This window comes from Narcine bancroftii, chromosome 1, assembly GCF_036971445.1.
Source record: "Narcine bancroftii isolate sNarBan1 chromosome 1, sNarBan1.hap1, whole genome shotgun sequence".
In the NCBI taxonomy this organism is placed as follows: Eukaryota; Metazoa; Chordata; class Chondrichthyes; order Torpediniformes; family Narcinidae; genus Narcine; species Narcine bancroftii.
This window is the reverse complement of record NC_091469.1, coordinates 198,821,435-198,847,777: the sequence shown is the minus strand read 5'-3', so window position 1 is coordinate 198,847,777 and position 26,343 is coordinate 198,821,435. Positions and strand designations below refer to the sequence as shown.

General features: G+C 40.0%; 2 protein-coding genes across 7 annotated transcripts in view; one reads left to right on the top strand and one right to left on the bottom strand.

Moving 5' to 3' along the window:
• Nucleotides 1-5,613: 5,613 nt before the first annotated feature.
• On the bottom strand, nt 5,614-23,222 carry fbxw2 (F-box and WD repeat domain containing 2). 4 transcript variants are annotated; one of them, XM_069887940.1, is made up of 8 exons: nt 22,696-23,220; nt 17,784-18,125; nt 14,714-15,223; nt 14,001-14,195; nt 13,520-13,653; nt 10,239-10,325; nt 8,227-8,396; nt 5,614-6,185 (listed from the first exon to the last, which is right to left on the bottom strand). In XM_069887940.1, exons 3-8 carry the CDS (start codon nt 15,201-15,203, stop codon nt 5,897-5,899), a joined length of 1,365 nt encoding a protein of 454 aa, XP_069744041.1. In that variant the 5' UTR covers nt 15,204-15,223; nt 17,784-18,125; nt 22,696-23,220; the 3' UTR covers nt 5,614-5,896. The 4 variants fall into 4 exon arrangements, with proteins under 4 accessions (XP_069744041.1, XP_069744031.1, XP_069744023.1 ...); XM_069887930.1 differs by lacking the exon at nt 17,784-18,125 and adding an exon at nt 17,278-17,347; XM_069887922.1 differs by lacking the exon at nt 17,784-18,125 and having other exon boundaries at nt 22,696-23,219.
• Nucleotides 23,223-23,409: 187 nt separating this feature from the next.
• The window catches only part of slc2a8 (solute carrier family 2 member 8), a 63,923-nt gene continuing 60,989 nt past the window's right edge, over nt 23,410-26,343 (top strand). For 2 of the 3 annotated variants that reach the window (XM_069887875.1, XM_069887890.1), the window contains exon 1: nt 23,410-23,567. In XM_069887875.1, the coding sequence (XP_069743976.1) occupies nt 23,494-23,567 (74 nt within the window). In that variant the 5' untranslated portion in view covers nt 23,410-23,493. The remainder of the gene's footprint in view (nt 23,568-26,343) is intronic. The other variant, XM_069887884.1, reaches the window with a different exon arrangement.

Sequence of the window (26,343 nt, the reverse complement as noted above, 5' to 3'; positions counted from 1 at the left end):
AATCTACAGCACAATACAGGCTCTTCGACCTAATAACCTACTTTACCTGTCTCGAATTTCCCTGATATATAAACCCACCCCCCCCCCCCACCGTTTTTCTCTGTCCATGTACCTGTATAATAGTCTTTTAAAAGATCCTTTTGTACCTACCTTTGCCACCTTTGCTGGTAGTGTATCCCATGCATTGGTTCACATTTAATTCTTTTATAACAATTACAAATTTTCAGCTGTAAAATTTAAACACGGTTTTTAGTTTGTGTCAGATATTTCCATAGATTAGTAGGAGAGGAATCTAGCCAGGGATAAGTGATGGGAATGACAGAATTAATGATGCAGGGACAGAACCAGGTCATTTGCACAGGCAAGAATGGTATCAGAAGATGCAGCCTCACCCAGATGGATTGACGAGGGACCTTCTCGCAGAAGAGCAGTCTGGTCAAAGATTGCAGATAAAATGAGGGGCATTCTTTTGTCATGGTCACAGGATATGTAATCAAGCTTTGGAGTGGTGTAATAGTAGATGGGAGGACACAGTAACTTCAAGGACTTGAGAGGAAAAGGAGATTGGCGATGGAGTGTGAGGTTGCAAGCATCACAAGGTCCATTTGGGGTTTTTGGCTTATCTTCTATTTGTAGCATTAGTGGATCCTTTTGGCACTGTTGCTATTGTAAATGCACCTTAAAAAGGTGCCAGCAACAAATTTAATTCACTAGAAACTTCAGTTTCCCAACATGCCCAAACCAACATCCAAAAGGATTTTTTAAAATTGGTGGCTTTTTTAACAAAAAAATTGTATTAGTTTGGAAATAGCTTCAAAGATGAATCAGTGAAGCAAAATCAGATGGTGAGTAATTGGATGAGAGATCCCACGTTATACTAAGTTCAGTGAGGAGATGGCACTACGAGCCCACTGCCTTGTTCTAGATTCTCCTATCATACTGAAGAATTACATCTACAAAGCACATTAAAAAACTACAGTGTTGCAACAATATAGTGGTCTTAAACATTCCATTCTGCAAGTTTCTCTTATGAAACCCTTCCACAATATTTGTTAATTGACAGCTAGCAATATTTGGCATGCCTTTTGTCTTGAAACAGACCCCAGCTCCAATCCCTTTGGCACACAATGCATTGCAATTTACCATCTTGGCTCATCCACCAAGTGTACTTCCTCCAGAAACCTCCAGTTACTTCTGCAGCTGCCCCTTGTGAGCTCCAGAAGGCTCTCACTTCCTTACATCACGGGTACAACATCATTAATCCCTGTAATTAAAGCACAATGTGAAAGCAGAGAGAATCAATCACTTCACTGTCTAGCGTGACTCTGAAGTGGAGGGGACAGCATCTAAACAGCACTGTGAAGGTGAAAACAAAAAAAAAGTAGAGAGGAAGCATTTTTCCACTGAAATGACAAAGTATGCAAATTAACATTTTATGTTTTGCTTTTAGCCCTGGTGTTTTGCTGACTTTTAGAAAGTCAAAAATAAGCGACATTCTTGGCATTGACTTGATCATATAGTCATTTAAATTAGTCTAACCAAAACTTTGATTTATGTCCCCTTTTCCTACAGCAAAATTTACCAAAAGCACTTACTTCATAGAAGCATTTTTTTAAAAATTTGATGTTGATCCACAAAGAATTGAAATTCCACACTTTACGACATTTAAGAATCCGATTTAATCCTAAATATGCATCAGCTGAAACAAGCATCTCTTCCTAATATCCAAACTCCCAATGTTTTCTGACCACAACACCATGATCCTACTGTGGCATAGATAGAACGTAAATGGAAAAGTTTAAAATATCAAACTGGATAAGGGCATTCCACAATTAAACACAGACCAAAATTTCTAAAATTCAAAATAAAGCATTAATTATAAACGTACTCACTTGGAGGCTGACTTCAATAGTTTTGTTTAAAAAAATTAATTTACATCAGAGTGCTGAACTTTATTCTGCAATCATCTTTCTTTTGAAATTTGTACTGCAAAGCTACCTTCATACTGAATGATCAATTCTAATCCTTAACCTCCACTGCAGTTCAAAGCCTTTGTAAACCAAAATCATGCACTTATAATATGCAAGGCCAGTTTTCAATCAGGGTATGTAATTTTCTCAAAAGGAATGAAAATGATTAGTTTTCCACGGGTCATAAGATCCAAAAATCGACACTACTTGGTAGCATCAAGGAACATTACTGAAACAAATAGGAATTTGCACATTGTACTATATAATTAACCTTGTATTCACAGCATCTGGTTTCTTGTTTTTTTAGATCATTTACATTTCAATATATGAACTAACAACTTCTATCAAATACTTCAGAAAACCCTGTAAATAGTAGCTCTTTCACACCACAAAGACATACAAAAATAATCAATCAATGTAAATTTGAGTACCATAAATGTAGCATAGGCTAATGAAAATTTCTAAGAATCATGAATGTTAAACCACAGAATAAAATGTAATGGCCTTTGGTGGTTTTCTAGAGTTTTTCTGCCCTGCTGTGTGACTTTAATCGAAATTCATTGTTCATTACATTATGAGTAAATCCCAGTAGTGCCTGCATTAGTCCTATTTATGAAGACGCTTCGTTGCAGCCGGCTGAACAAGGAAAAAAAGCGGGACTTACCTTTTATGGAGAAGGCCTACAAGACTGCTCCAGTGATGTTTTTATGGAGAGTGGCGTCAGGAGCCGTCCTCTGGAGCTGAGGGAGGCGAGGCAAAGGATGCAGTAGTGCCGCCCATCGCCGTGAGGTCAGCATATGCATCGAGCAATGGCCGTCATTACCCATAATCCATCACGTAGCAGAGCGGTTCCAGCTAAGTGGAGCATTATGGGGAACAAAGACGGCCATTGATCCCTTCTACTCTGGCTTGGTGAAGGACAAGGGGCAGAGGGGGAACAGAAAGGACATTTCCGGGTGGCAGGAGGGACCCCTAACCCCATTACAAATCACCGTGGGAGCCCTGGTGGTGGCTCCTGGGTCGTGGGCTGACGACATTATCGTGATGTCATCAGTCCGGCCCTAATCAAGCCGCCTTCAGTGGCAGTGCCTTTATGGAGCAAGTTCGCCTCATTCCACCTCTGGGACTAACCCCCCCCGAAGGATCGGTCGGTGTCCGCATCCATCATCTGCCATCGGCGTTTTTATAAAGGTAGGTGCAGCGAATGTGAAGGCAGAGAATATTTGCTTTCTTTAACCACTATAAAAAGGTCTGTTGTGTGAACAAGTTCAAGAATTCATTTAAAATAGTCAAATATAAATTCTTATGTAAGACAAGTCCTTTCAGTACCATATGACAATAATCTGATTGTCATTTTGTTACATCTCCTTTGATAAAAAGTTGTAATTTTTCTAAAAACACTGGCATGTAACGATATTACAAGGGGAAGAACAGGATAGTTTGCAGATGCTGTGATTCTAGTAAAAACATCACATGCTGGAGAAGCTCAGCGGGTTTATTCAGCATCTAGGATCTTTTTGACAAAATACATTGCAGACATTTCAGGCCTGAGCCCTTCAAGGAAAAATCAGAAAGTCTCAAAATTCAAACAATGGGGGAGGAATCCAAAGCAACAAAAGGTGTTGGTTGGATAATAAGGTGCTAGGTGGAATTTATCATGTCTATGCGAAATGAGACAGGCAATGGAGAGACAACAGGCAAGCAGGGGTGGGGGGGGGGGGGAAAGAAAATATTTAGTGAAAGCCAGAGAAGTTGATGTTAATGCCCAGTTGGAAGATGAGATATTGTTCCTCCAATTTACAGGTTCTCTCAGTCTGGCAGTACAAAGATACCATGAACAGACATGTTGGCAAGGGAGTGGGATGGAGAATTGAAATGGGTGGCCACTGGGAGATCCACACTATTGAGATGGACAGATGGAGACAGAGAGATAGAGGAAAGGAAGAGAGTGTGGCTAGAGATGGACCAAGTAAATTTGAAGTCAGGGTGGAAGTTGGCAGCAAAGTGGATGAGTCAACAAGCTCAAAATGGGTACATGAGGCAGCACCAAAGTTGTCATTGATGTAGTGGAGGAAGAGTTGAGGGGCCTTGCCCCAATATTACAATTCACACAACAGCATTCAGGACAAAAGCTAGACCGTAAAACAAAAAAAAATTATTATGTCTCGAATCTTTTGAAGTATTTTATGACCATTTATTTTTGAGGAGTAACTATTGTTATAATCAATTTACATGCTGTGTCCTCTCCATTACACATCTCATTTTATCAGCTCATCTCAGCTTTTTCTGAAGGGAAGTGAGATCTAGTTGATTCATCCTCTTCTGGTGTGAGTATTCCCACTTTTCTGAAATATCATCCTTGAAAATCTTCTCTGCATTGTGACCAGCCAAGACACTCTTGTGTTATCTTAGCAAAGTCCAATTCAGGTTTAGCATAATTTCCCAACTTTTCATTTCCATCAGTGTACTTTAACTGTGTTTCAATGGCATAGCAGGTAAAGTAGTTGCCTCACATCACCAGAGGTCCAGGTTCAATCCTGACATCAGGTCCTCTGTGCACATTCTCATTCTCTGTGACCCAATCTTGATAAGTCAAAAAGCCAACCATTTCTTTCTCCCTCTATTTGACCTGCTGAATTTCTCCAGCAGATTGTCTTTTGCTCCAGATTCCAACATCTGCGGTTTCATGTGTACCTCCTCGAGTCCACATGGATTTCCTGCTGCTTCCCAAAGGTGTGCAGGTTAATTGATTACTGTAAATTTCACCTAGTATGCGTAAGAGTAGTACAGTGTCAGGGATATTGATTACAATGTGGAGGCAATAAAAAAAAATGAGATCAATGAAGGATTAGTGTAAGTGGATGGTTGATGGTAGCAAGACTTGTGGGGCCGAAGGGCCCATTTCCATGCCATCTCTCACCATGGCATAATGCTTGGTTTGTTTTTCTATGACCATGCTAACTTGTAACTGGTGTGTTTGCACTCCACCATCTCTTTGTTCATTTACCACACTTAAACTCGAGTCCTTTGGCTGTCCTCCCTCATGTGTATCAACTTGCATTTATTTACTTAGTAACTCAGCCCAATCATTTGCCGAGTACTTCCCAACTGAAACACATAAAGCATCCAGTCTCCATAATGACTTCAGTGAGAAGTTCCTATCTACATCCTTTGTATGTGAGCAAGAGGGAAAGAAACTAGCAGCCTCAGGAACAAAAGGAACATCAGCACTGCACGAGTTTGAACCTGTCAAAGATTGGAACCTTTAACGCAAATGAGGCAAGTAGCCACACAAGTTTCCAACTATTTCTTCAGATAGATTATATTGAAGATAATCAACACTTGTGACATTGTGGGTAAATATCAATAAAAATATCATTGTAAAGACTATACCAAAATATAAAATGTGGACAAATTTAAAGTACCTACCTTTTGTTCTATAAAAAGGCTGATTGAGAGCAACCACTAATAAAAGCATTAAGGCAAGGCCCTGAATGAAAACATTTCTGTAAAAAGTAATGTGTTCTATACTTCAAGGTGCAGAAGAAACAAAGCCATTCAAGAAATGTTCCGAATACTGCAAATATTAGATTAATTGTTTTGAAATGTGCTTGTAAAGCAGTCTTCAACCCATGGCTCATCATAAATTTCTCAACAGTGTCTTGTTTAATTTAACATACTTTTTCCTTCCTTTCCTGTATTGATACATCAATATGCAAGCAAACAGATTTAAGGTGTAAAAATAATTTTCCAACATTCTGGTTTCATTTTACTTTTTTTAAAAAAAATAATGGCAATCAACTGTACTGTACAAGAGAGAATGCCAGGTCTCTGCCTCTTTGGTTCATGCATAGCTTCTGCATTCTTAGAAATGTCCTTGAAAACAGCAGCACACACAGTATATGCCCAACTACTGTGATTTCTTTTCATCCATTCTCCTTCCACAGGACCAAATGAATACTATGATCAGGCATGCTTGTTGCAAACACCAAGCCAGTATCATTCTTGCCGTTCAGTCCGTTTAGCCATGCAGTCTCCCCTGCCAAGAAGCTTGAACCCCTCTTGGATTTCCTGTATGCCGGCAGAGGCCACCGTCCAACCAGTTTCTCGGTCCTTAGGTCCATTATGTACAGGTAACGGCTGTCAAAAAGCAGAGCAAAGACTTCTCCCAGACTCAGTAAGGAAAGGTTTGTAGAATCAGGGGTTCTAATAACTCTGTGAAGCAAAACATTTAATTAACAATTAAATTAACATTTAAATAATGGGTGCAAATAACTTAGGACACTTGTAAAATGAAATGGACAATTCAGTAATTGTTAATAAAGTTGCTATAATCTGCCACCTGGATTTATACAAGACCCTTAATGAAATGCCCCAATATGCTTCCATAAATGCAATCACATGGCAATATCAGAACTAGTGCAGAAACTTATGGAGCGAGAAGGCTTTGTGGAAAACTTTGAAGAGAGTTGAAGGAGAAATTCCAGAACTTGGGGCTTAAGTACTGAAGGCTCAATTGGGAATGCTCAAGTATTGAAAATCGGAGATGCAAGAGGACAGGAATGCTCCCATTCTGAAGATTATGGCCAAAGGTGTGAGGCTCTCTCATAAAAGCAGTGAATGAAAGGTATAGCCGTGACCCAAAATAATAGAACTAAGAAAGAAAAACAACTTTATAGTTCCTGCACTTAGGTACAAATACACCCCAGATGGGCCTCAGCATAATCTATGTTAAATTGGTTCAGTGGAGGGTACTATAAGAGTTAATTTGTATACATTTGCAGTCAAATTCGGAGCTTGGTGTACAATTTTGATCACCTAACTACAGGAAAGATATCAATGAGATAGAAAGAACGCAGAGAAGATTTACTAGGATGTTGCCTGAACTTCAGGAAAAGGTTAAACAGGTTGGGATGTTATTCCCTAGAGCATAGAAGAATGAGGGGAAATTAGAGAGAGGTATTTAAAATTACGATGGGTCCAGACAGAGTAAATTCCACTGAGGGCAGGTGAGACACAAACCAGAGGACATGGGTTAAGGGTGAAAGAGGAAAGGTTTAGGGGAAAATTCTTCACACAGAGTGGTGGGAGTATGGATCTAGATGACATCAGAAGTAGTAAATGCAGGCTTAATTTTAACATTTAAGATGTATTTGCCCAGGTATATGGATAGGAGTGGTATGGTGGGCTATGGTCTGGGAGCAGATCTGTTGGACTAGGCAGAATAATAGTTTGGCAGACTAGAAGGGCCTGTTCCTGTGCTGTAATATTCTATGGTTCTAGACAAAGCAATTAATATTAACACATGAAAAGCGAGGTATTTGTTTGAAATCAGAGATAAAAATATTGTAAATACACATCAAGTCTGGGAGCATCCATGAAAAGAGGAACAGACCATTCATGCACAACATTCTCTCATAAATATGGTCAGCAAGAAATCGATACAGAATTAAAAAGCAACTTCTCCCAGAGAATGTCAAGTGGAGGAGCTGAGATGAAGAGTATAGATGCAAGGGGAAGCCAGATAAGAATGAGGGCAATGGAATTGAGGATATTGATAGTTGTGTGAGAAAAGATGGAAAAAAAATCATAATTTCTGTGTTGAACATGCAATACTGTTCACTGTAATTTTCTAATTATATGTGAACATTGTCCTAGAGTTCTACAGTACAAAAACAGGTCCTTCATATTTGCCTGCATCCAGCCCATACCCCTTAAAACCTTTCCTGTCCATATACTTGCTTATGATTTTTTTTGTGATTTTCAAGGAAAATCCAAAGAATCCAAAGGAACAAGAGAACTTGGCTTAAAACGTGGGCCCAGACAGATATATCTATCAAACTTTTCCTTCTCATTAGAGGATTGGTAATATTTTATTTTTCACTGAATATCAACATGTAATTATTACAATGTCATTGAAAATGCATTTTGAAAAAAAAGGTTTAACACCAACTTGCTTAGAAATTCAGAAATAATTCCTCTTCCTGATAGGTTATTCTTTGTGCAGTCTGTTCCAGTGCTACGTTTCAATATTGTATTGTTGTTTACTTTAAGTTATAAATAAGTTTATTGCACATTTCTAAATTGATACCAGGACAAATATTTTAATCATAATTTTACTGGTATCTTTTGATTTTGCAGAATATGCCACTTTAACTTTCAGGGGTACCATGAGCTTTGATAACTACACTTCCATTGCAGGCCTTCCATTATTCTAGAATATTCTCGACAATAACAAAATATCAATTCACGGTACCTTATAATATCGTAACTGGCAAAATCCCACTGATACAATCCTAAATCTGATGCACAGACAATGTGCTTGCCATCAAATTGCAGCCTTGGTTGGAGGCAAATGCTTCGGTCATTTGATACAGCAAGCGTCTTCAAACACTTGCAGTTGACCTCTCTCCCAATTGGCCAAACCTATAAATAAACAATGACATTTTGTTAAATGCGTTTGAATCACAGCATCTGCCACTCACATAATAGAATGACATTAAATTATCTGAACTGAAGTAATGAAGGCTAAACTAGTTGAAGTGATGGGCTGTTCTGACTGAGGATATGTGGGAGTGATGCATTACCTTAAAACTGCAGAGGAAATTTCCATTTCATACCTATCTTGCAAGAAAAAGATTTGGAATAAAGCACCACCTTTGGGGACTGGGTAGTGCCGCTCAGGCAGATTTTCCAGACTTGTGAATATTTATCTTGTTTACATTTTAATCCATATTAAATTCAGATTTTCCAACTAGATAAGCTTCAATAGAAGCTGGAAAAAAAATCCTGCAGAAAACATCACTAATTGAGCCAGATGTCAAAACATTGGTACTTGTATATAATCAGATGGCAGATTATCAGACTTATATTTTTTATGCAAATCTTCACTGAATCCAGATTTGCAGAACTGTTGGCCACTGCAGTTTTGTGTTGCTCACATCTTTTCAATTGGCTTCTCAAAGCTTCTGTTGGATACTATATCCAGTAAATAGATTTTTAGTAACTCATGTGAACAGAGGGTTGGTCAATAACAACAATACCTCATGAATTAACTAATAAGGGCAGACTCTATGATTGGGCTAATGGCAAACAATCAATTGTACAGGAATCAATTTACTTAGAAATTAGTCCAAAGAGCTTTGGAAATTACACAATTTGTCCAGAAAAATGCAGTGATTCAAATGATGTGCATTCAAGATCAATCTAAGTCACTGAAGAGAAGGAAAATCACAGTGTGATCAACAAGATAATGCACAATCAGTAGTACACTACTTGGGCCATCTATTTAAAGAGGTGCATCTTGCAGGAATCCCATGGAGATGATTATTGAATATAATGTGGATCTGAATACCACCAGTGACTTCTCAAGACTTTATGGAGAGCAGGGAAAAGGCCTCTAGTCATCTGGCTGAAAAAAAAACTTTCATACAAATCCCAGCAGTTCCACAAGACTCAACCACTGAAGGTAACAGAGGTCAAATAAGAATATTCAAGTAGTCAGACACTACTGCAAAGATTAAGAGATCAAGGAACAACTGGGAGAGAAGAAAAGCAAACCAATTGTTGGATCATCTAGGATCACACTAAACAGTATAGCAGGCTTGAAGGGCTAAATGGCCTAATTCTACTCCTGTTTTCACACATTTATGTAACATCATAAATCATGTTCTCCCAAATTGTGATTAAGGCAACATTTACTCAGAAAGGTCAGCAGTTTTCAGAGCATATAAATCTGTGCAAATGTTCATCAACTGATGGCCTGAAGAGTTCTATTTCAAGAAATATTTATAGAAGAGACACTTTCACCAACATAAGATTTACAGCTATTGGCAAAATCAAAAAGGATGCTGAGAATTTTTCATAAATACAGCAAACTGTTAAACTGGGAACACCACAATTTGAAATGGTAAAAAGTAGAATAAACAGCAACTTAAAAGAAAAAAAAAATCAAGATAATATGAAGAAGAGGGATAAAGACACAACAAAGGAATGATAGATTGAATGTCTACCTCCTATGCTATATTAGCTCTACAGGCTTGTGGCTGAGCATCTTAAACTGATAGCAAAGTCCAGGATTAAAAAAGTCTACAAACAGCATTCAAACTCCTGTTGATCCATTTCGTTCAATTCCCAGATTTTCATTAGTTGTTATGTGGTACAAGACAACAAGGATCTCAAAGGATTCCTCCAGAGAAGAAAACCAAAATAACATTGTATGGATGAGCTAGTAAGAAGAGTGAAGATTTCCTTTAAATGAAAAGTTACCTTGATTTCATATTTATCAGCGCTTAATAGAATATAGTCGCCTGGATTATGCATCACAGATTCTACCTGGCTGACTTGCAAAACCACCTGCATTGAAGAAAGAAAACAATTTGGATCCTATGGCTCATTTCAAGTACATTAGTACAATTATATTAAGCAAAGATTAAGGCAATGCCTAATTCATGAAGATATCACCAAATCATACACTTGCTGTTCATAAAATTCACACTTATAAACAACCTTAGAGAATCAATGAATCCAATCTCATTATGTGCAGATTGAGATTTATGCTCCAATCCACCTCTATTTTTACATGATGATTACGATGTTTTAATTCTAATACCGTGTTGTTGAAAGGATATTGCGTTTTGTATCGTATCGTTTCAAATTCATTTTTGCTAAACCTAAAAGGCACCATTCTTACCTGCATCAGATCCCACCAGAGCCTGACATTCACTAAACATTTAATTATATGTACCAATCAAAATAATTAACTGTGAAACAAGAAAGTATGCAGACACTGTGTTGTAAATATACAAAAGTGCTGGAGAAACTCAGCAGGTCCCACAGCGTCTACAGGAAGATATACATCTGATGTTTCAGACCTGAGCCCTTTGTCAAGGTATGAGGCCCAAAATTGGTTATACAGTACAACTCCGATTATCTGAAATCCTCAGTTATCTGAAATTTTTAAAAAAATTTTGGATAAACGAGGATATCTGAAATCCTACTTCATCTAAATTGACAGTGGGCATCGGGATCCTGGCGGCAGCAGCAATACACCTCGGGCTCCTGGCATGATCGGGGTCTCGGTGATTGGCAGCGGCCAGCATATTTTTGGTGAGAATTAAACTTTATTTTAATGCTTGAAAAATCTTAACTTGTTGTTTGTTGTTGTTTAAACACTGTTACAAGTGATTTGCTGTTGCTACTAGGCTTTTTTAAAAATGACTGGTTGTCCAAAAAAAACATTTATCCAAAATGGGCCCAGCTCCGACCATTTTAGATAATCGGAGCTGTACTGTACATCTTTGTGAATTTATAATTAGCATTTTGTTAAGATGAGAAATTGAATTCCACACAATGATTATCTAGTTTTACCCAACCTCAAAATTTTCATTATTGTCTATAACAACAGCATGGTTGATGCAATTGACAGCTTCAGTTCACCAGTCAACTTTGCACATCATGATGGCATAAATAGTCACCAGCAATAAAATTCACATCACCAGAGCTCAGACAACTGTGCAGAGGGTTAGTATTGAAATGCAAGTTACTTTTAATTTAATAAATCTGCTAAGGTAGTTATTTTTAATCGAGGTGCTACAGACAGGAAGTCTAGTCATGTTAACAAGGGAGAGGATATGGTGGGACATTATCCTTGATCTTTATAGATAGATTTTCAAATAAAATCCTTCAACTTCAGCAGCTTCAAACTTGTCTTCTGTCTACAGATAGATAAGCTCACTTAATGGGATCTTAAATGTGAAAGATGCATCAAGACAAAAAAAAATTGAATAAACATCATAAATCTTAAATACCACAAATAGTTCAACACTGACCCTGAATGTTATTGGCAGAAAATGTTCTACTCCCCAATATTCTCATCAGGCTATGAGAAAGAAAATTCAAAAGGATGTACTGTCATTCTTTCAAGGGTTGTAAAAATTGATGGCAAGATTACAACACATTACCCATTCCAGGGGTTAAATTAGAGAAAGAACAGGCTGAATCGTGTGTCAGTGTGGGTGATAGTGCCACGGGGAACCTCCGTGCATTTTGACATACATGTCTGTGCACCACAGCACAGATCTGAGGCATATGAGTGATTACATGCTGCAGCAATAGAGTCCAATGATGTTTAATTTAATTTGGGTTTTGCTTATTGTTTATCAGAATTTATTGTCATGAACATGCCACAAAATCCGTTGTTTTACAGGTGTAAATACTGCTATAAATTACATTAAAAATAAATTAGTGCAAAAGTGACTGTGGTTCATTGTCCATTCAAAAATCTAATGGCAGATGGGAAGAAGCTGTTTTTGTACTATTGAGTCATCGTCTACAGGCTCTTGCACCTCCTTCTTGATGGTAGTAGTGTGAAGAGGGCATGGCCTGGGTGATGAGAGTCCTTTAGGGTAGAGTGACTAGATGTCCTCAACAGATTAAAGAATGATGTCCATGGTGGCACTAGCTGTGTTCCCAACTGTCATCTTTTCCTGTCCTAATCATTGGAACATCCATACAAGACAGTCAGAAGGTTTTCCAAGGTGCTCCTTTGGTGACATACCAAATCTCTTCAAACTCCTCACAAACTGGTGAGCCTCCTTGCATATTGACATCGAGGCCTCAGGATAAATCTTCAGAGCTGATGACACCCAGGAATTTGAAGTTCTTAATCTTTTCCACTGCTGACCATTTGATGAAGACGGGTTTGTGTTCTCCTGGTTTGGCCCTCTTGAAGTCCATAATCAGTTCTTTAATTTTGCTTATGTTAAGTGCAAGATTGTTGTTGTGACACCGCTCAACAAGCTGATCTACCTCACACCTGTGTACTTCCTCATTCCCGACAGTGATTCTGTCAACCAGCAAATTTGTTGATAGCATTTGAATTGTGCCTCACCATGCAGACACAGGTGTAGAGCAAATAGAGCAGTGAGATAAGCAGGCATCCTTGAGCGGGCAGCTGTGTAGATTGTCAGTGAGGAGGAGACATTGGTTTTCCAATCAGGAAGTCAAGAATCCAGTTATCTATTTTTTACATTTATAATTAACATGCTGAATAGGCATTTGTAAAGCAGTGAAAGGTAGCATTAGCAACAGCAAACTGTCGAAGGTTGTCAGGGTAGTGTTGTGGATGGAACCCTGTGCTCGTGCCCAAAGCTGCAGAATGGCCCCTTCAGCATGGCTCATTCTGTGGTGATGCACATCTCAAGTAGTATCCAACTTTTGCTTTGAGTAGAATTCCACACAAGCCAAGACTGGGTAAATAGAAAATATTTCCTTCCATACCTAACATTAGTGAATGTATGAGCTCTTGCAATAATCAAGCAGTTCCTTTGTGGCCATTAGATAATTAAGTTTTAAATTTCTCAGATATTGTAGTGGGATTTGAACTCCTCTCTGGATCATTGGTCCAGGCCTCTGGAATTCAAGTTGATAACTTAAACCATACTGTCAAAATTCTCCACATCAGTGTAAAATCACATTTTATGTGGGAACAAATTTAATTCAGGCAAGAATAAGCAACCCAACTTTTAAAAAAAATGGTATATACATACCTTTGTTACCCATTCAGTGTGTTCAGTGAGTGTATTCAGGCATATTCCTGTTGATAGCGACCACACCTTCACAGTGAAATCTGCAGACCCACTGACCAGTGTGTCAAGCTCATCACTGTAATCAACACTGAAAACTAAAGAAATATTTTATTAAAACCAATCGTTTCAAACAAAATAAAATCAGGTAATGTGCCCTGAAACAATGCTTTTAGTACCATTTGTGTCTGTATTTGGTACATCTTTACTGATGCCCCTCTTTGACGTCTTGAAGGTGGGATATCAGTGAAGAGAAATTAACCTATGGGAATCAGGGCAAGGGGGAGAAGAGTCGAGTAAAATTAGAATAACTAGCTAACCTTTTAGTACTGCTCAGTTTAGAAATAAAAATTTGAAAAATTCATCATTTACTATAGCCCTTTTATTGTACTGGCTTAATGATTCCTGATGGCTTATTCATAAAGAGATCTTTGCTATTTATTACCTGCCCCTGTATGTCCTCGGAAGATGTGGGTTTTTGCTCCTGAGATCCAGTCCCAACAAGCTATTGTGCTATCAAATGATCCTGTAACCAACTTCTGTTCGTCAAACTTTACTGCGGCACATGTGTGAGTCTGGATCCCATAAATACACTGACCAGTACAAACATCCCAGAGTTTGGCAGACAGATCGTCAGAGCCTGCAAATGAAGATGAAACAGATCAGCTAAATTAACAGATTTTAGTGCTGCTATTAATATTCTGTGAATTTGTACATTAAAGTTACAAGTTGATCTTGTAGAACTTTGTAATTCCCATTTACCTAGTGCACAATTTAACCCTTTTGGAGTATCATATTTGACTTGTACATAATCAAACCCTAACTATGCTTGTACCCCAGCAGATTCCACCTTGACAACTTTGAGGGGACTGCTCACTATTAATGGGACTGAATCCAGTCCCTCTAAATCAGCAATAAAGAAATTATTAGAGAAGATTCTTAGGGCCAAATGATGGAAAAACTTGGACTCAAGGACAATCAGCATGGGAGGTCCTCTCTCAGAAATTTGATTTGAATTTTTTTGTAAAGAAGTGATAAAGATGATTAGAGCTGTGGATATTGTCTACCCAGGGTTTAATTCAGCATTTGGCAAGGTTTGTTGTGGTAAATTGATCCAAAGGTTTAAGTTACAAAGGAACATTGGTCTATGATACTGACCTGTACACAACAATCCATCTTTATAATAGAGAGCATACACTCTCGCACTGTGGCCAATTAAAGAGGATGTCTCAAAAGCTTCTTTATCTTGTAGTTGTTTTATCCTTCTAACTGCCTTCAGATAGATTTTCTTCCAGTGTAGGGTGTCTTCAATGGTATCATCAATCTGCCAGCCCAAGCTTCGACAGGCTTCCTGCCAAACTTCAGTGCAGACACTTATCACTTTATTCCACTGCTTACAGACCAGACAGCAATTGAGTAGAGTCGGGGGATCCAGCCATTTTAACAGATAAAAACTCAGCTCCAGTGGAAGCAATTTGAGGAAGTCTCTTTTCAAAAGTGTCTCAAGGTTATTGGAGAGGTGTCTCAACTGGACAGCCCCACTCAAGCTAATCAGATGGTCCAAAGTCTCATTCTTCTGGGAATCTGTCAAGGTGATAAATGTGCTGGAGAGGGTTTCAAGCCATGCATTAAAGTCCTTTCTCTCCATATGGCCATGTGATAATATACCTATGAAACACAATATAACATATTATCTCTCTGATTGGTGTTATTTGAACAGCTTAATATTTCAGCTCAACTATTATAGTAATGTGCTCCATACAGTCTTGAAGATATTTTCACTGGATGAGCAATTATAGATTAGGTCCATAATTGTAACCCCAGGAGAAAAGCATTATAGCTTTGCACTTGTTTTAAGCAACTGGTGCTTAAACAACTTTGGTTGCATTGCCCTTATCCAAGTTATTTGCAAGTACAAATTCTAATTCATCCCCTTCAAAGAGCAGCGGAACCGTAACCTGCTCTCAGTCATGTTTTACAAAATGTAAGAGAAAAGATTAGTAAGAGCACTCCAATCTCTGGGCTTTGTTTGATAAGGTCACAATTGCTCAGGCAGTACTCTTGTACAGCTTTTGAAATGGTATCAGAATTCTAGGATTTAACAAGTTAGTTATATACTTTGCTTATCTACCATGAGAGTAAGACATTTGAATTGCATTATTCTTGTAAAATATGTCAACAAAATACACCACTCTGGAGCAAATTACCTATTAGTTTCTATTCAATTGGGCCAGGACAAACGTCAAAATACTGTCATTTCAAAATTATGATAATTATGCCCAACTGTAGAGTTGCTGTGAATGATGTTCCCATAATGCATCATATTTTCCAAAATTCAACCGAGAGCTCCTGAGGCAAAACAATTATATGATGGAAAGAGGAGAGTTGTGGACTTCAGCTATCTTTGACTGGCTTGCGTGAAGAGATTTCCCAGTGACTCCAGTTTGTATCTCATCAGAAATAAATCAAGACATTGATTACCTCTACAAGTTCAAACACACATCTTAACCAAAGGGGTGTTATTTTTCCTGTGTGAAAAGGAAGCTTTGGAACTTTAAGAATATGCCTAAGTTCAGCAAGAGCTTCCACGTTTAGCTTCAATGCAGAAATAAGTATTACAGCAGTTCACAATCTAGGCAAGTACAAACACCCGTCTCTTTTTTTTTAAATTCATACCTTGAGGAAGGGCTCAGGCCCAAAATGTCAGTAATATACCTTTACCTCCTATGGATGTTGGAAGACCAGCTGAGCTCCTCCAGCATTTCTGTATTTTGACTACAATCACAGTGTCTGCAGACTTTAGTGTTTCAGTCCAAGGAAAGTACGCCCCGTCCAATCTTAACAGGGTAAAGATTTTCCTTAAGAACCTGACTGTTCCGAACATCAACACTATCTCTTCTGCACAGAAATGAAGCAACCCATGCTTCCATACTGCAGGAATCAAATTGGCAATCAGGTAAACTGCAAGTAATGTTTACACAACACAACTGTCAAGCAAGTAGCATATTCACAATCATTTATTCTTGACAAATAATAGTGCGTAAATTGCCAAAGGACACCTCAATATATAAAAAAAACAGTGAATGAAAATTTTACTGGTCTAATTACATAAACACTGCAGCATATCAAAGGCCAAATAGATAGTGACTCATCTCTCTATTGTTCAAAGGTTTACCATCATCTACACCACTGAAGGGCTGGCTCCTGCGGTTTATTGTTCTCTGTACAGGGTACAAGCCAGAACAAGGATGGAATTACCTGGGTGACTGCAGGACCAAATGTGTGAGAAGCTCAATGTCATCATCCACGTCAAAGCAACCCCACATACCAGTTGAATGAAAGCAGTTGCTGGTCCATTATCGCTCGGTCTAAATTTGCAATTCACTAACTCCCATAGGAGGTAGCATTTTAAGACGGCAACAGTTTGGCCACACTTACTAACCTGTTATGCATATTCTCTCTCATGGATGGTGAGGCCACCCACTCCCAAATTGTTATTAATTCTTGTCCCTAACCACACATGGGTACATATTTGCATCACATGACCCATCAGCAAAAAAAAAAAAAAATGGTGGCAATTTTTCACTGAACACCCATATCCATGAGGAACAGGACTGCACCACCTTAAATTGAGGTGAAGAATAAGAGGTCAGAATTGGATTAAAATCCTGAATATGGCAGCAGCAGGAGAGTAAACTCACCAAAATGCTGGAGGTACTCACCATCTATAGGAGACAAAGATATATTCCCGATGTTTCGGACCTTAGCCCTTCAGCAATACATCTTTGTTTCCTATAGATGATGAAAAGACCAGATGAGTTCCTCTAGCATTTCAATGTTTCCACTACAATCACAGTGTTTGCAGCCCATCATGTTTCACAGCAGAAGGAAAGGGCTAATCTACCACATTAACCAATACCAAAGACCTGTGATATCTAATTGAACCAGTGTATCAAATTGGCCTGAGCTTTGGAAGTAATGCCAGTAACCCATATTTATTGCAACAGTGAGAGATTTATCCTAAATAACTTGTTTAGTTACAGATATGTGGTAATGGAGGATTTAGACCAGCTGATGCAAGAAGGGATGCAGCTGCATCAGAAGACATAATCCAATTTACACCATGAGGCCAAGAGATGCAGTTGTCTTTTGTTGGTCGCAGACTGTCAGGAGACCTTGAAGATAATTAAATCATTTGTTTAAAGAGATAAGATCTGAAGTAAACAACCTTTGGGTAATATAAGCCATGGTCCCACTGCTGATGTTAGAGACTCTCCAAGAGGTGGCAACGTCTCTCAGCAAGAAGAAGAACTTCAAGATTCCAAACCAACGTCGCGGTCCCAGGAGGTGGAGAAGCTGCTACCGGCGCCCAGACAACCTACTACAAGTGTGCAGTCATCGCCTCGCTTTGGCAGTTGGGACCAGTCCAGGCATTGATAAGTATAATTGGGAAGGGCTTGCATGTTGTAGTGTGAATTCAGCTTTAGATTTAGCAATAAATACTTGTATAAACTGAACTGCTCTCGGTGTGTGTCTATTTTCTTTCGGTAGCTCGAACACTGTGACCAATCTAAAACGAACAAAGTGAGAGGTACAAGTTTACCCAAGACAAATGCTACTATGGTTCACAATATTTAAAAGAAGCAAATTACATTTTAGAATAGTGCAATTATGACAAGATTATAATTGTGTCTTGAAAAAAGTTATTATATTGAAATGCAAGCACCAGAATAACAAACGAAAACTAGATGTTTGTTAAAAAGGGTGATTGATGATCTGCATGCAAATACTAATTGAAATCCAAGTTTCAAGATTCCTTTATTGTCATGTAATAAAGCAGGTGTAATAATACACAAAATTGACTTTAGTCTACCATAGGGCAAAGATCTGCCATCAGCAAAAATTGCCTGGTGCCCCTGACAGAGAAAGAGAAGCAAAAGAGAGTTCCTTCAGAGTCAATGATTGTCCATGGACTCTCCTCCAGACTACAGTTCAATCCATCCACAACCTTAACTCCAGATCCAAACCTCTGAGATGATCTGGAAGCCTTCAACACGCTCTTGCATCGTGATTCAGATACTTAGTACCCATTCAGCCAGTCTCAAAGAGTCCACAGCCTGCGTGGGTTCCTCGAGTCACCAATAACCTGCCTCTTGTGTGTTCTTCTGCTACACAGCCTCATGCTGATTCCCTTCCCATGGGTCATCTCCTCTTCTTCTCCTTCCCAAACGGGGTGGTCGCCCTGTTTTCTGGTACCCTGCTCCAGTCCTCTGCTTCCCTGGAATCTGCACCCCTCGAGGCAGCTGTCGAACACAGGCATCACCATCTTGGGCTAAAACCCCGCAATCGCAGAATTTTAAAATAATCCACTGTCGACTCCTTTAACAGGCCACATAAAGCCTGCAAGGAGCTATCAGTCGTTGGGCTGGGTGGTAGAACCCTGCAGAAGAGCGTTGAGTCTCCTCTTCCCGTCATCTGTGGGTCTGCACCAGTGGCAGCTCCGACTTTTTGTGAAATATTACAAAACACTACAGCATTGTCAGGTAGATTCCATAAGACCATAACACACAGGAGCAGAAATAGGCTCTTCAACCTCGTCATTTAATCATAAGCTGATCTGATTTCCCACTATGCCCCATTGCCTGGCCTTCTCTCCATAACTTTTGATGTCCTGGCTAATCAAGAACCCATCAATCTCTGCCTTAAATACACAACCCGCTTTGGCAACAAATTCCACAGATTAACCATCCTCTGGCTTAAGAAATTCTTCGGCATCTCTAAGCAGACACCTTTCAATCCAGAAATTGTGCCCTCTTGTCCAAGTTTTCACATCTAGTCAGTCCACACCTTTCAACATTCAAAAAGTTTTCATGAGATTCCCCCCTCATTCTCCTAAATTCCAACATAGAGGCCTAGAGTTGTCAAATGCTCCTCATGTAATAACCCTTTCATTCCCAGAATCATCCTTCTGAACCTCCTCTGAATGCTTTCCAATATCATCACATATAATTGGAATTAAATTGAATCAGGGCATAAAATCTCACAGCAAACTTGAGTGTACCCAAATTTTAAAACCACCTTCTCTTCCCAAATCTCTGAACTAAATTCCCCTCCCTACCTACCCATGAAGGGAGGATAAATGCCAAGGAATTGAACATTAGGGAAAATCCTAGAATAGTTCCTTTTAGTTTCATTTTCCAGAATCTAGGTGTTACAGGTAAGGTTTTTTTTTAATGCCTATTCCCAGTGCTTTTGAGAAGCAAGTTTTAAAAGTACATTTAGAAAATAATTGGATGGGCAGAGTGAAATCTGACTTTTTTTTATGGTTTTGACTAGCAAAATAGATAAAGAACCAATTGAAATGGTATTCAGGTCTTTGATAAGACGCCACAAAAGAAGTTACTAAGAGGACAGGGGGCTTACAGTAACATTCGAGCACAAAAACTGAGGATAAGCTAACAGTCAGCAAACAGAATAGGAGTAAGTGGCCATCATTTAGATTGTGAAAACCCAGCTGCTCACAATCCATTTCATTGATCCGATGAGACAAAGCTGCACGGCTGTGGGACACAGACTGAAGAATACATAGAATAAATGTAGAACAAGTGAATAGGAGAGGACAGAATAGATGAAGAAATATGTCATTCACTAGAGAAATTACGCATCTTTAAAATGGTCATACATTGGGAAGTGTTGTTCGGAGGCAACTGGCTGCCCGTGAAAGTGCATAGTGTTGAGGGTAATGTACTGGCATGGACAGAGGGGTGTTTAACCAATGGAAGGCAGAGTGTTGGGCTAACTAGTTTTTTTCTCTAGTTGGCGATCAATGGTTAGTGAGGTGCCTGTTGCTGAGCCTGAAAATGTTCACTATATATATATATATATATATATATATATATATACACATATATATATATATACATATAAACATAAAAATAATTTGGAGGAGGGTACCAAGTGTTGCTAATCTAAGTTTGCTAATGTCACTAAATTGTGTACAAGCAAATTCTGTTGAGAACACTGAGGGTTTGCATAGAAATATAGATAAGTGAGTGGCCAAGGGGTCTAGCAGATTAACAACAATGTCAGTAAAGTAAAGTTGTCCATTTTTATTTAAATGGTGAAAAGTTGCAACATGCTGTTGTGCTGAGGTGGGGAGTGCTTGTGCACTAGTCAAAGCAGGTGCAACAGGTAATCAAGGCAGCAAATGAGATACTGGCTTTCATTGTTGGAGGGATTGAGTTTCAGAGCAGGGAGGTTCTGCAACTGTGAGGATGAATCTGGAGCACTGCTCTCCTTACTTGAGAAACGATATACTGGCTTTGGAGGCAGTGCAAAGGAAGTTCACCAGGTGGATTCCAGAAATGAAGAGATTAGTTTATGAGTAGAAATTCAGTTACCTGGGGCAATACTCACTGAAGTTGGAAGCATGTCAGGAAATCTTATAGACATATAAAATTATGAAAGGACTAAGATAGAAGCAGAAAGTTATTTCCACTGGGAAATTGAAGACAGATAAGGCAGGAATGTTTCTCCCAGAGAGCAGTGAATCTGTGGAAATTTCTGCCCAAGAAAATAGTAGAGGCCGTCTCATCAACTATATTTAAGAGACAGACAAAGATATTTGAAAAATTAGTGAATTAAGGTTTATGGCAACAGGACCCAAGTCAAAGTCTGGATCAGCCATGATCATATTTAAAGTTTTTAAAATTTATTTAAAGCACGGTAGAAGACGATTCTGGCCATTTAAACCAGTGTCCCCCAATTTCACACAAGTTACCATACAACCCTGTACATCTTGGAGGGTGGAAGGAAACCAGAGCACCTGGGGAAAACCCATGAGAACATGGGGAGAACACACAAACTCCTAACAGTCATTGGCAGATTCCAACGCAGGTCGCTGGTATTGTAATATTGTGCTAACTTGTATGCTATCTGTACTGCCAATGCAGGCTCGATAGGTCAAATAGCCTACTCCTATTTCTTATGCTCTTATGTAGTCACTAAACTTAACATTTAGTATGACAATTAGGTAGTCAAATCAAAATGTTGAATGTTTTTGCAAAAGGATTGGTGTACAAAAGAAAATACAGCTTGCTGTAATTATTGGGGCTCTGGTATTCCAGTATCTGGAATACTGGTCTCACAAATCAAGGATATACAGGAACTGCAATAGACTGACTAGATTGTGACTGAGTCATAAAGTTAAGCAGCACCAAAACAAGTTCTTCAGCCCAGTAATAATGAAAGGGATAGATAGAAGCAGAGGGAGGTTGTTTCCACTGGCAGGTGAGACTAGAACTCATGTTGACCATCAACAACTCAAACAGTAATCTTAGATTAATCCCTTTTTCTTTTAATTCTGATTCTATCCCTCACCTACACACTCAAAGCAATTAACAGTAACCTGCCACCCACATCTTTTGAGATGTGGAAGGAAATCCAAAAGTCTGATCCATGTAAGTCACAGGGAGAATATGCAAACACCACACCAACAGTGGGAATCTGGATCAAACATTGCTCTCTCACGGAGGTGTCACCTCCAAATTACAGAGGAAGTTGAAGGCTGGAAATATCAGACTGGATTCTAATCTCCAGAGATCCGATGAATGAGAAGGGATCTCACCGACACAAAAAAGCCTAATTTACAGAAACACAAAGTGCATATGCTGGAATCTTGAACAATGAGTTGGAGGTCACGCAGGCAGAAATGGTCACTCAACATTTCATTTCAGGACATTTTAACAAGACTGATTTATTGATCGATATTGACTTAATTAAGACTTTCTCAAGAGGAAACCTCTGCACCCAAGAGGACTGCAGAACCTATGTCATAACAGCAACCAATAATCTAACTACCTCCAGGGGAATTAAAGGACATAGAGTTAATACATAGACCGAGGTAAACAAAGTTCTTACCTAATGGTGCCGCAGACACGAGGGATCGGGAGGCATATTGAATCTGCCCATCTCCCACACCATCATCCCCGCAGCCACCCATCCAGTCCCCGCGTTACTTCCCCCCCCCCCCCCCCCGATGGGGGAGGAAAAGGCCGGGATAAAGAAGCCCCCACTCCCACAATCGATTACCGGAACAACCCTCCCCTTCCCCCCCGTCAGTCCCGGAGCCGTGGCCTCACCATATGATCATAGCTGCCCTGGGCACCGGGCCGGGGGGGGACATCAGCTCCTCACACGGCCACCGCCGTCGCCCTCATCCTCAGCGGCAAGTCCAAGTTTGACACGGCCGGAAGCGGCGTCACAGCGCCCAACGCGCTTGCGCATCCTTCAGAACGCGGAGACCCGGCGCGCGTGTACGTTAGCTCCCGACGTCCGCGCTCTCTCATCGGTGGCTTGAGTCACCAGCAGCGGGTCACACGCGCATGCGCATCCACCCATTGGCGCAATTCCGAGGCGATTTGGGGTTGCTCCGCCCCGTGAGGTGCCGCAAATTGGGACCAAGTTAGAACATATGATCCGAGGGGAAATTTTTGTTCGTTCATTTGTACGATTGCTCTCACAAGAAGGAAGATTTGTCGGCCTGTATAAAACATGGTGGCGCCTCGTCAGCTGAGAGTACACCAGATGAAACGCTTCCTGCGCATGCGCCGGTTCGAAACCTTGTGTTCCCCAGCGGAAGCCCCAGGGAATGTAGAAAAGGGTTAATACGAGCTCTGTTAATGATGCCCTGTCTGTTGAGAATAAGGTGTGTCCGAACCGCAGGGGGGGGAGGGGGGGGGAGGGGGGGGAGGGGGGGGGAGGGGGGGGGAGGGGGGGGGAGGGGGGGGGAGGGGGGGAGGGGGGGTCGCTTGGGAAACGACGAGAATCACGTGAGCGGTTGAGAACCGGCCGGGAGGTCACGTGACAAGGCAATCACGTGGGCACGCAGACAATCCGGTGAGAGCCAGCGGCTGCGCTGCCTTGTCTCCGGTCCTGCAATGTCTGCAGAGGAACGCTCGCCGTTGTTGGATCCGGCTCCCCACCGCAGCCTCCAGGAGCAACTGGACTTTCGGTGAGTGCGGTCTTTCAAGCGGTTTTGCTGTAAACCCTACAAGGAAAAAATAGTTTAAATGGCCTTTAATTCCTTGACGTTAGCTAATCTGATTGTCTTGCTAAAGCAAGACTACAAGTGATTAAAGTGTGCAAAACCTCTTCATAACCAGTCATTGACAGACCCCACAGAAAGCTAAGCAAGTAGCTTCCAGCCAACTCCTCTCTTCCCCAGCCCCCCAATCATTTCTCGGCTTCTTTCCCTTCCACCCTCTCACCTGTATGCATCTATTACCTCTTACCTGTGTTCCTTCTCCCAGCTTTCTACTTGAGCATTTGCCTGATTTTTCGGCATGCCTGAAGAAACGTCGACTGCCTTTTACTTTCTCTGGAGGTTGTGCGAACTGCTGAGTTTCTTCATTTTTGTCTCCTGCGTCATGTAAATGTGATGAGGGGTGGTCTCACCGTTTCATGCAGTGGCTTCCAGATTGTTATCACTGAGTGAAAAATGTTTTTCTCATCTGGCTTCACCTTCCATGTATTTAAATCTATACCTAGGTTCTGACCTCGCTGTTAAGAGGTTGGGTCTATTGTTAACTGTCCATCATGGCACCCACTTTATGATGTCACCCCTCCATATATATTTATATGTTAGTCTGCTGGTCTTAAGGAAAGAAAAAGCACCACGTCTGAGTCCTAATTGTCTAAGTGCATACACAACAGTGGCAACGAGGAACAAAATGAAACCTACACATGCACCAACTGGGGAAGGAAGCAAAAGGATAAGGGTAAAAAGTGATTACCTAACAAGCTCCACAGGTTCCCGCCAAAAGATAAAAGTGAAAGCATGCCAACATGGCGGAGGGAAAGTTCAGAGAATTTAGTGAAGCAGATAAAAGTTGGGGTATTTACATAGAATGGTTTAACCACTACTGCGTAGCCCATAATATTAATGAAGCCAAGGTAAACCAAAGGTGTGCCCTATTCCTCAGTATATTGGGCAGCGAAACATTTGATCTCAAAACTATGCTGTTCCCAGACACTAAGACATAGACTGAGTTATGCACAGCACTGGGGAACCACCGGTTATGGCAGAAAGGCAACAATTCTATGAAAGGAAATAAATGACAGGGGAGGCAGTAAGTGAATACGTGGCAGCGTTGTGTAAACTGTCCAAGCACTGTCATTTCGAGCATTTTCTGAACCAAGCACTTCAAGACAGATTGGTGATGGGGATGGCAGATCGTCAAGCAAAGCAAAAATTTATGGCAAGAGACGACAAAGTAACTCTCGAGATCACTATGGAACTACCTTCAGCTCAGAAATGGCACAAAAATTTGGATATGGGCCAACAAGACCTTCTAGCCAGGAGGTTATCCCGCCAACAGTGCTTCTGTTGCGGGAAATACAGCCATCGCCCAGAAATACTCCAGATTCCATCGCTGCAGTAGAAAGGGACATATCAAAATAAAATGTCCAATTTTTTTTGGAAAAATATTAGTATCATACATTTCAAATGAGCTTGCATTGTCATTACACAATAGATACTAAATAATTTTCAATTTTTCCCCCTACCCTCCACTTATTTTCTTTCCTACCTTGTATAGTATTTGCTCTGGAACTTCTTCACCTATATTCATCTCAATGTATACCCAAGGTACTTTTTCCCTTCTTTGATACCAGGAGGACAAAAATCCCAATTGAGCTGCTGTATAGTAATTTTTAAAATTTGGTCGTCTCAAACCTCCTTGATCTTCCATGTTAACTTTTCCATACTTATCCTTGCTAATTTTTCTCTCCATAAAACTCTCTAATACTCTTATTTAATCATCTAAAAAAACATTTCAGGCACCTGAATTGCTAATGTTTTGTGACAGATTATGTTGTGTTTGTATTGCATATAGATATGTTTTTGGGAGATAAATTGGAGCAAGTTTTTTAGTGTAGGTCACATAAAAACACTTTAAAACAGATTTAATATAAAATACTGGAGCTCTGCTTGTGCTAGGCATGTCAGCCCCAGAACCTTTGCAAAAGCTTTGGAAAATGCCCAAGAGACTTCACTAATGGATTATTGCTTACAAAAAGGCAACAGATGAAAGAACTTGCCGTAGCTACAGATTGTCTGGAATGGAATTTGCTGTTTTAGGAGGGTCATGTGGTTTTGCAAGCAGAGAGAGTGTCAAACAGATTTTCTCTCAGAGAGAGAGATCAGTTCGACAGTTTTACAGTCAGCAGCAGCAGCAGCAGCTGGGACTGGAACAGGACAAGCTGGAAAGCTTGTGGAAATCCCATTTGGAAGACCGGTTGTGAGTGCTTAATTCAGCCTGGTCAAAGCCCTTGTGGTTCATGCAAGAGGAGAGGTCTGGCTGCCTAATGTTTCACTTGAAATAAGAGAAACAAAAAAGAACTCTATGGTGACCTGAAAGAAAGGGGTTATCATCTGGAAAACCTTGAAGGGGGCAAGTTTCACTTTTATCCACATTAATCATCTCACTTTTATCCACATTAAACCTTGTATCCTGAAACTAATCCATATTCTTTCATTTAATTTATTCAATGTGATTTCTGGATTAATCAAATATACTCTAACCTCATCAGCAAAAACTCTAATTTTATGAACTTTATCTCCCATCTCAAAACCAATAATTTCCTCATCTCTTCAAATCACTTCAGCTAATGGTTCTATTGCCAATGCAAATAGGAATGGTGAGAGTGGGCAATCCTGTCGAGAAGACCTTTCTAATCTAATCAAACTTGACATTTGAGCATTTACCACTACCTTTGCCTTTGGTTCA

Excerpts from the sequence above, each read along its gene's own strand:
- fbxw2 (XM_069887940.1), bottom strand. The coding sequence starts at position 15,203 with ATGGAGAGAAAGGACTTTAATGCATGGCTTGAAACCCTCTCCAGCACA. Across the intron at positions 13,654-14,000 it reads CCGAGGACATACAGGGGCAG|TTTTCAGTGTTGATTACAGT; the intron begins GTAATAAATAGC and ends ATATTTCTTTAG. Across the intron at positions 8,397-10,238 it reads CTGATAAATATGAAATCAAG|GTTTGGCCAATTGGGAGAGA; the intron begins GTAACTTTTCAT and ends GTTTATTTATAG.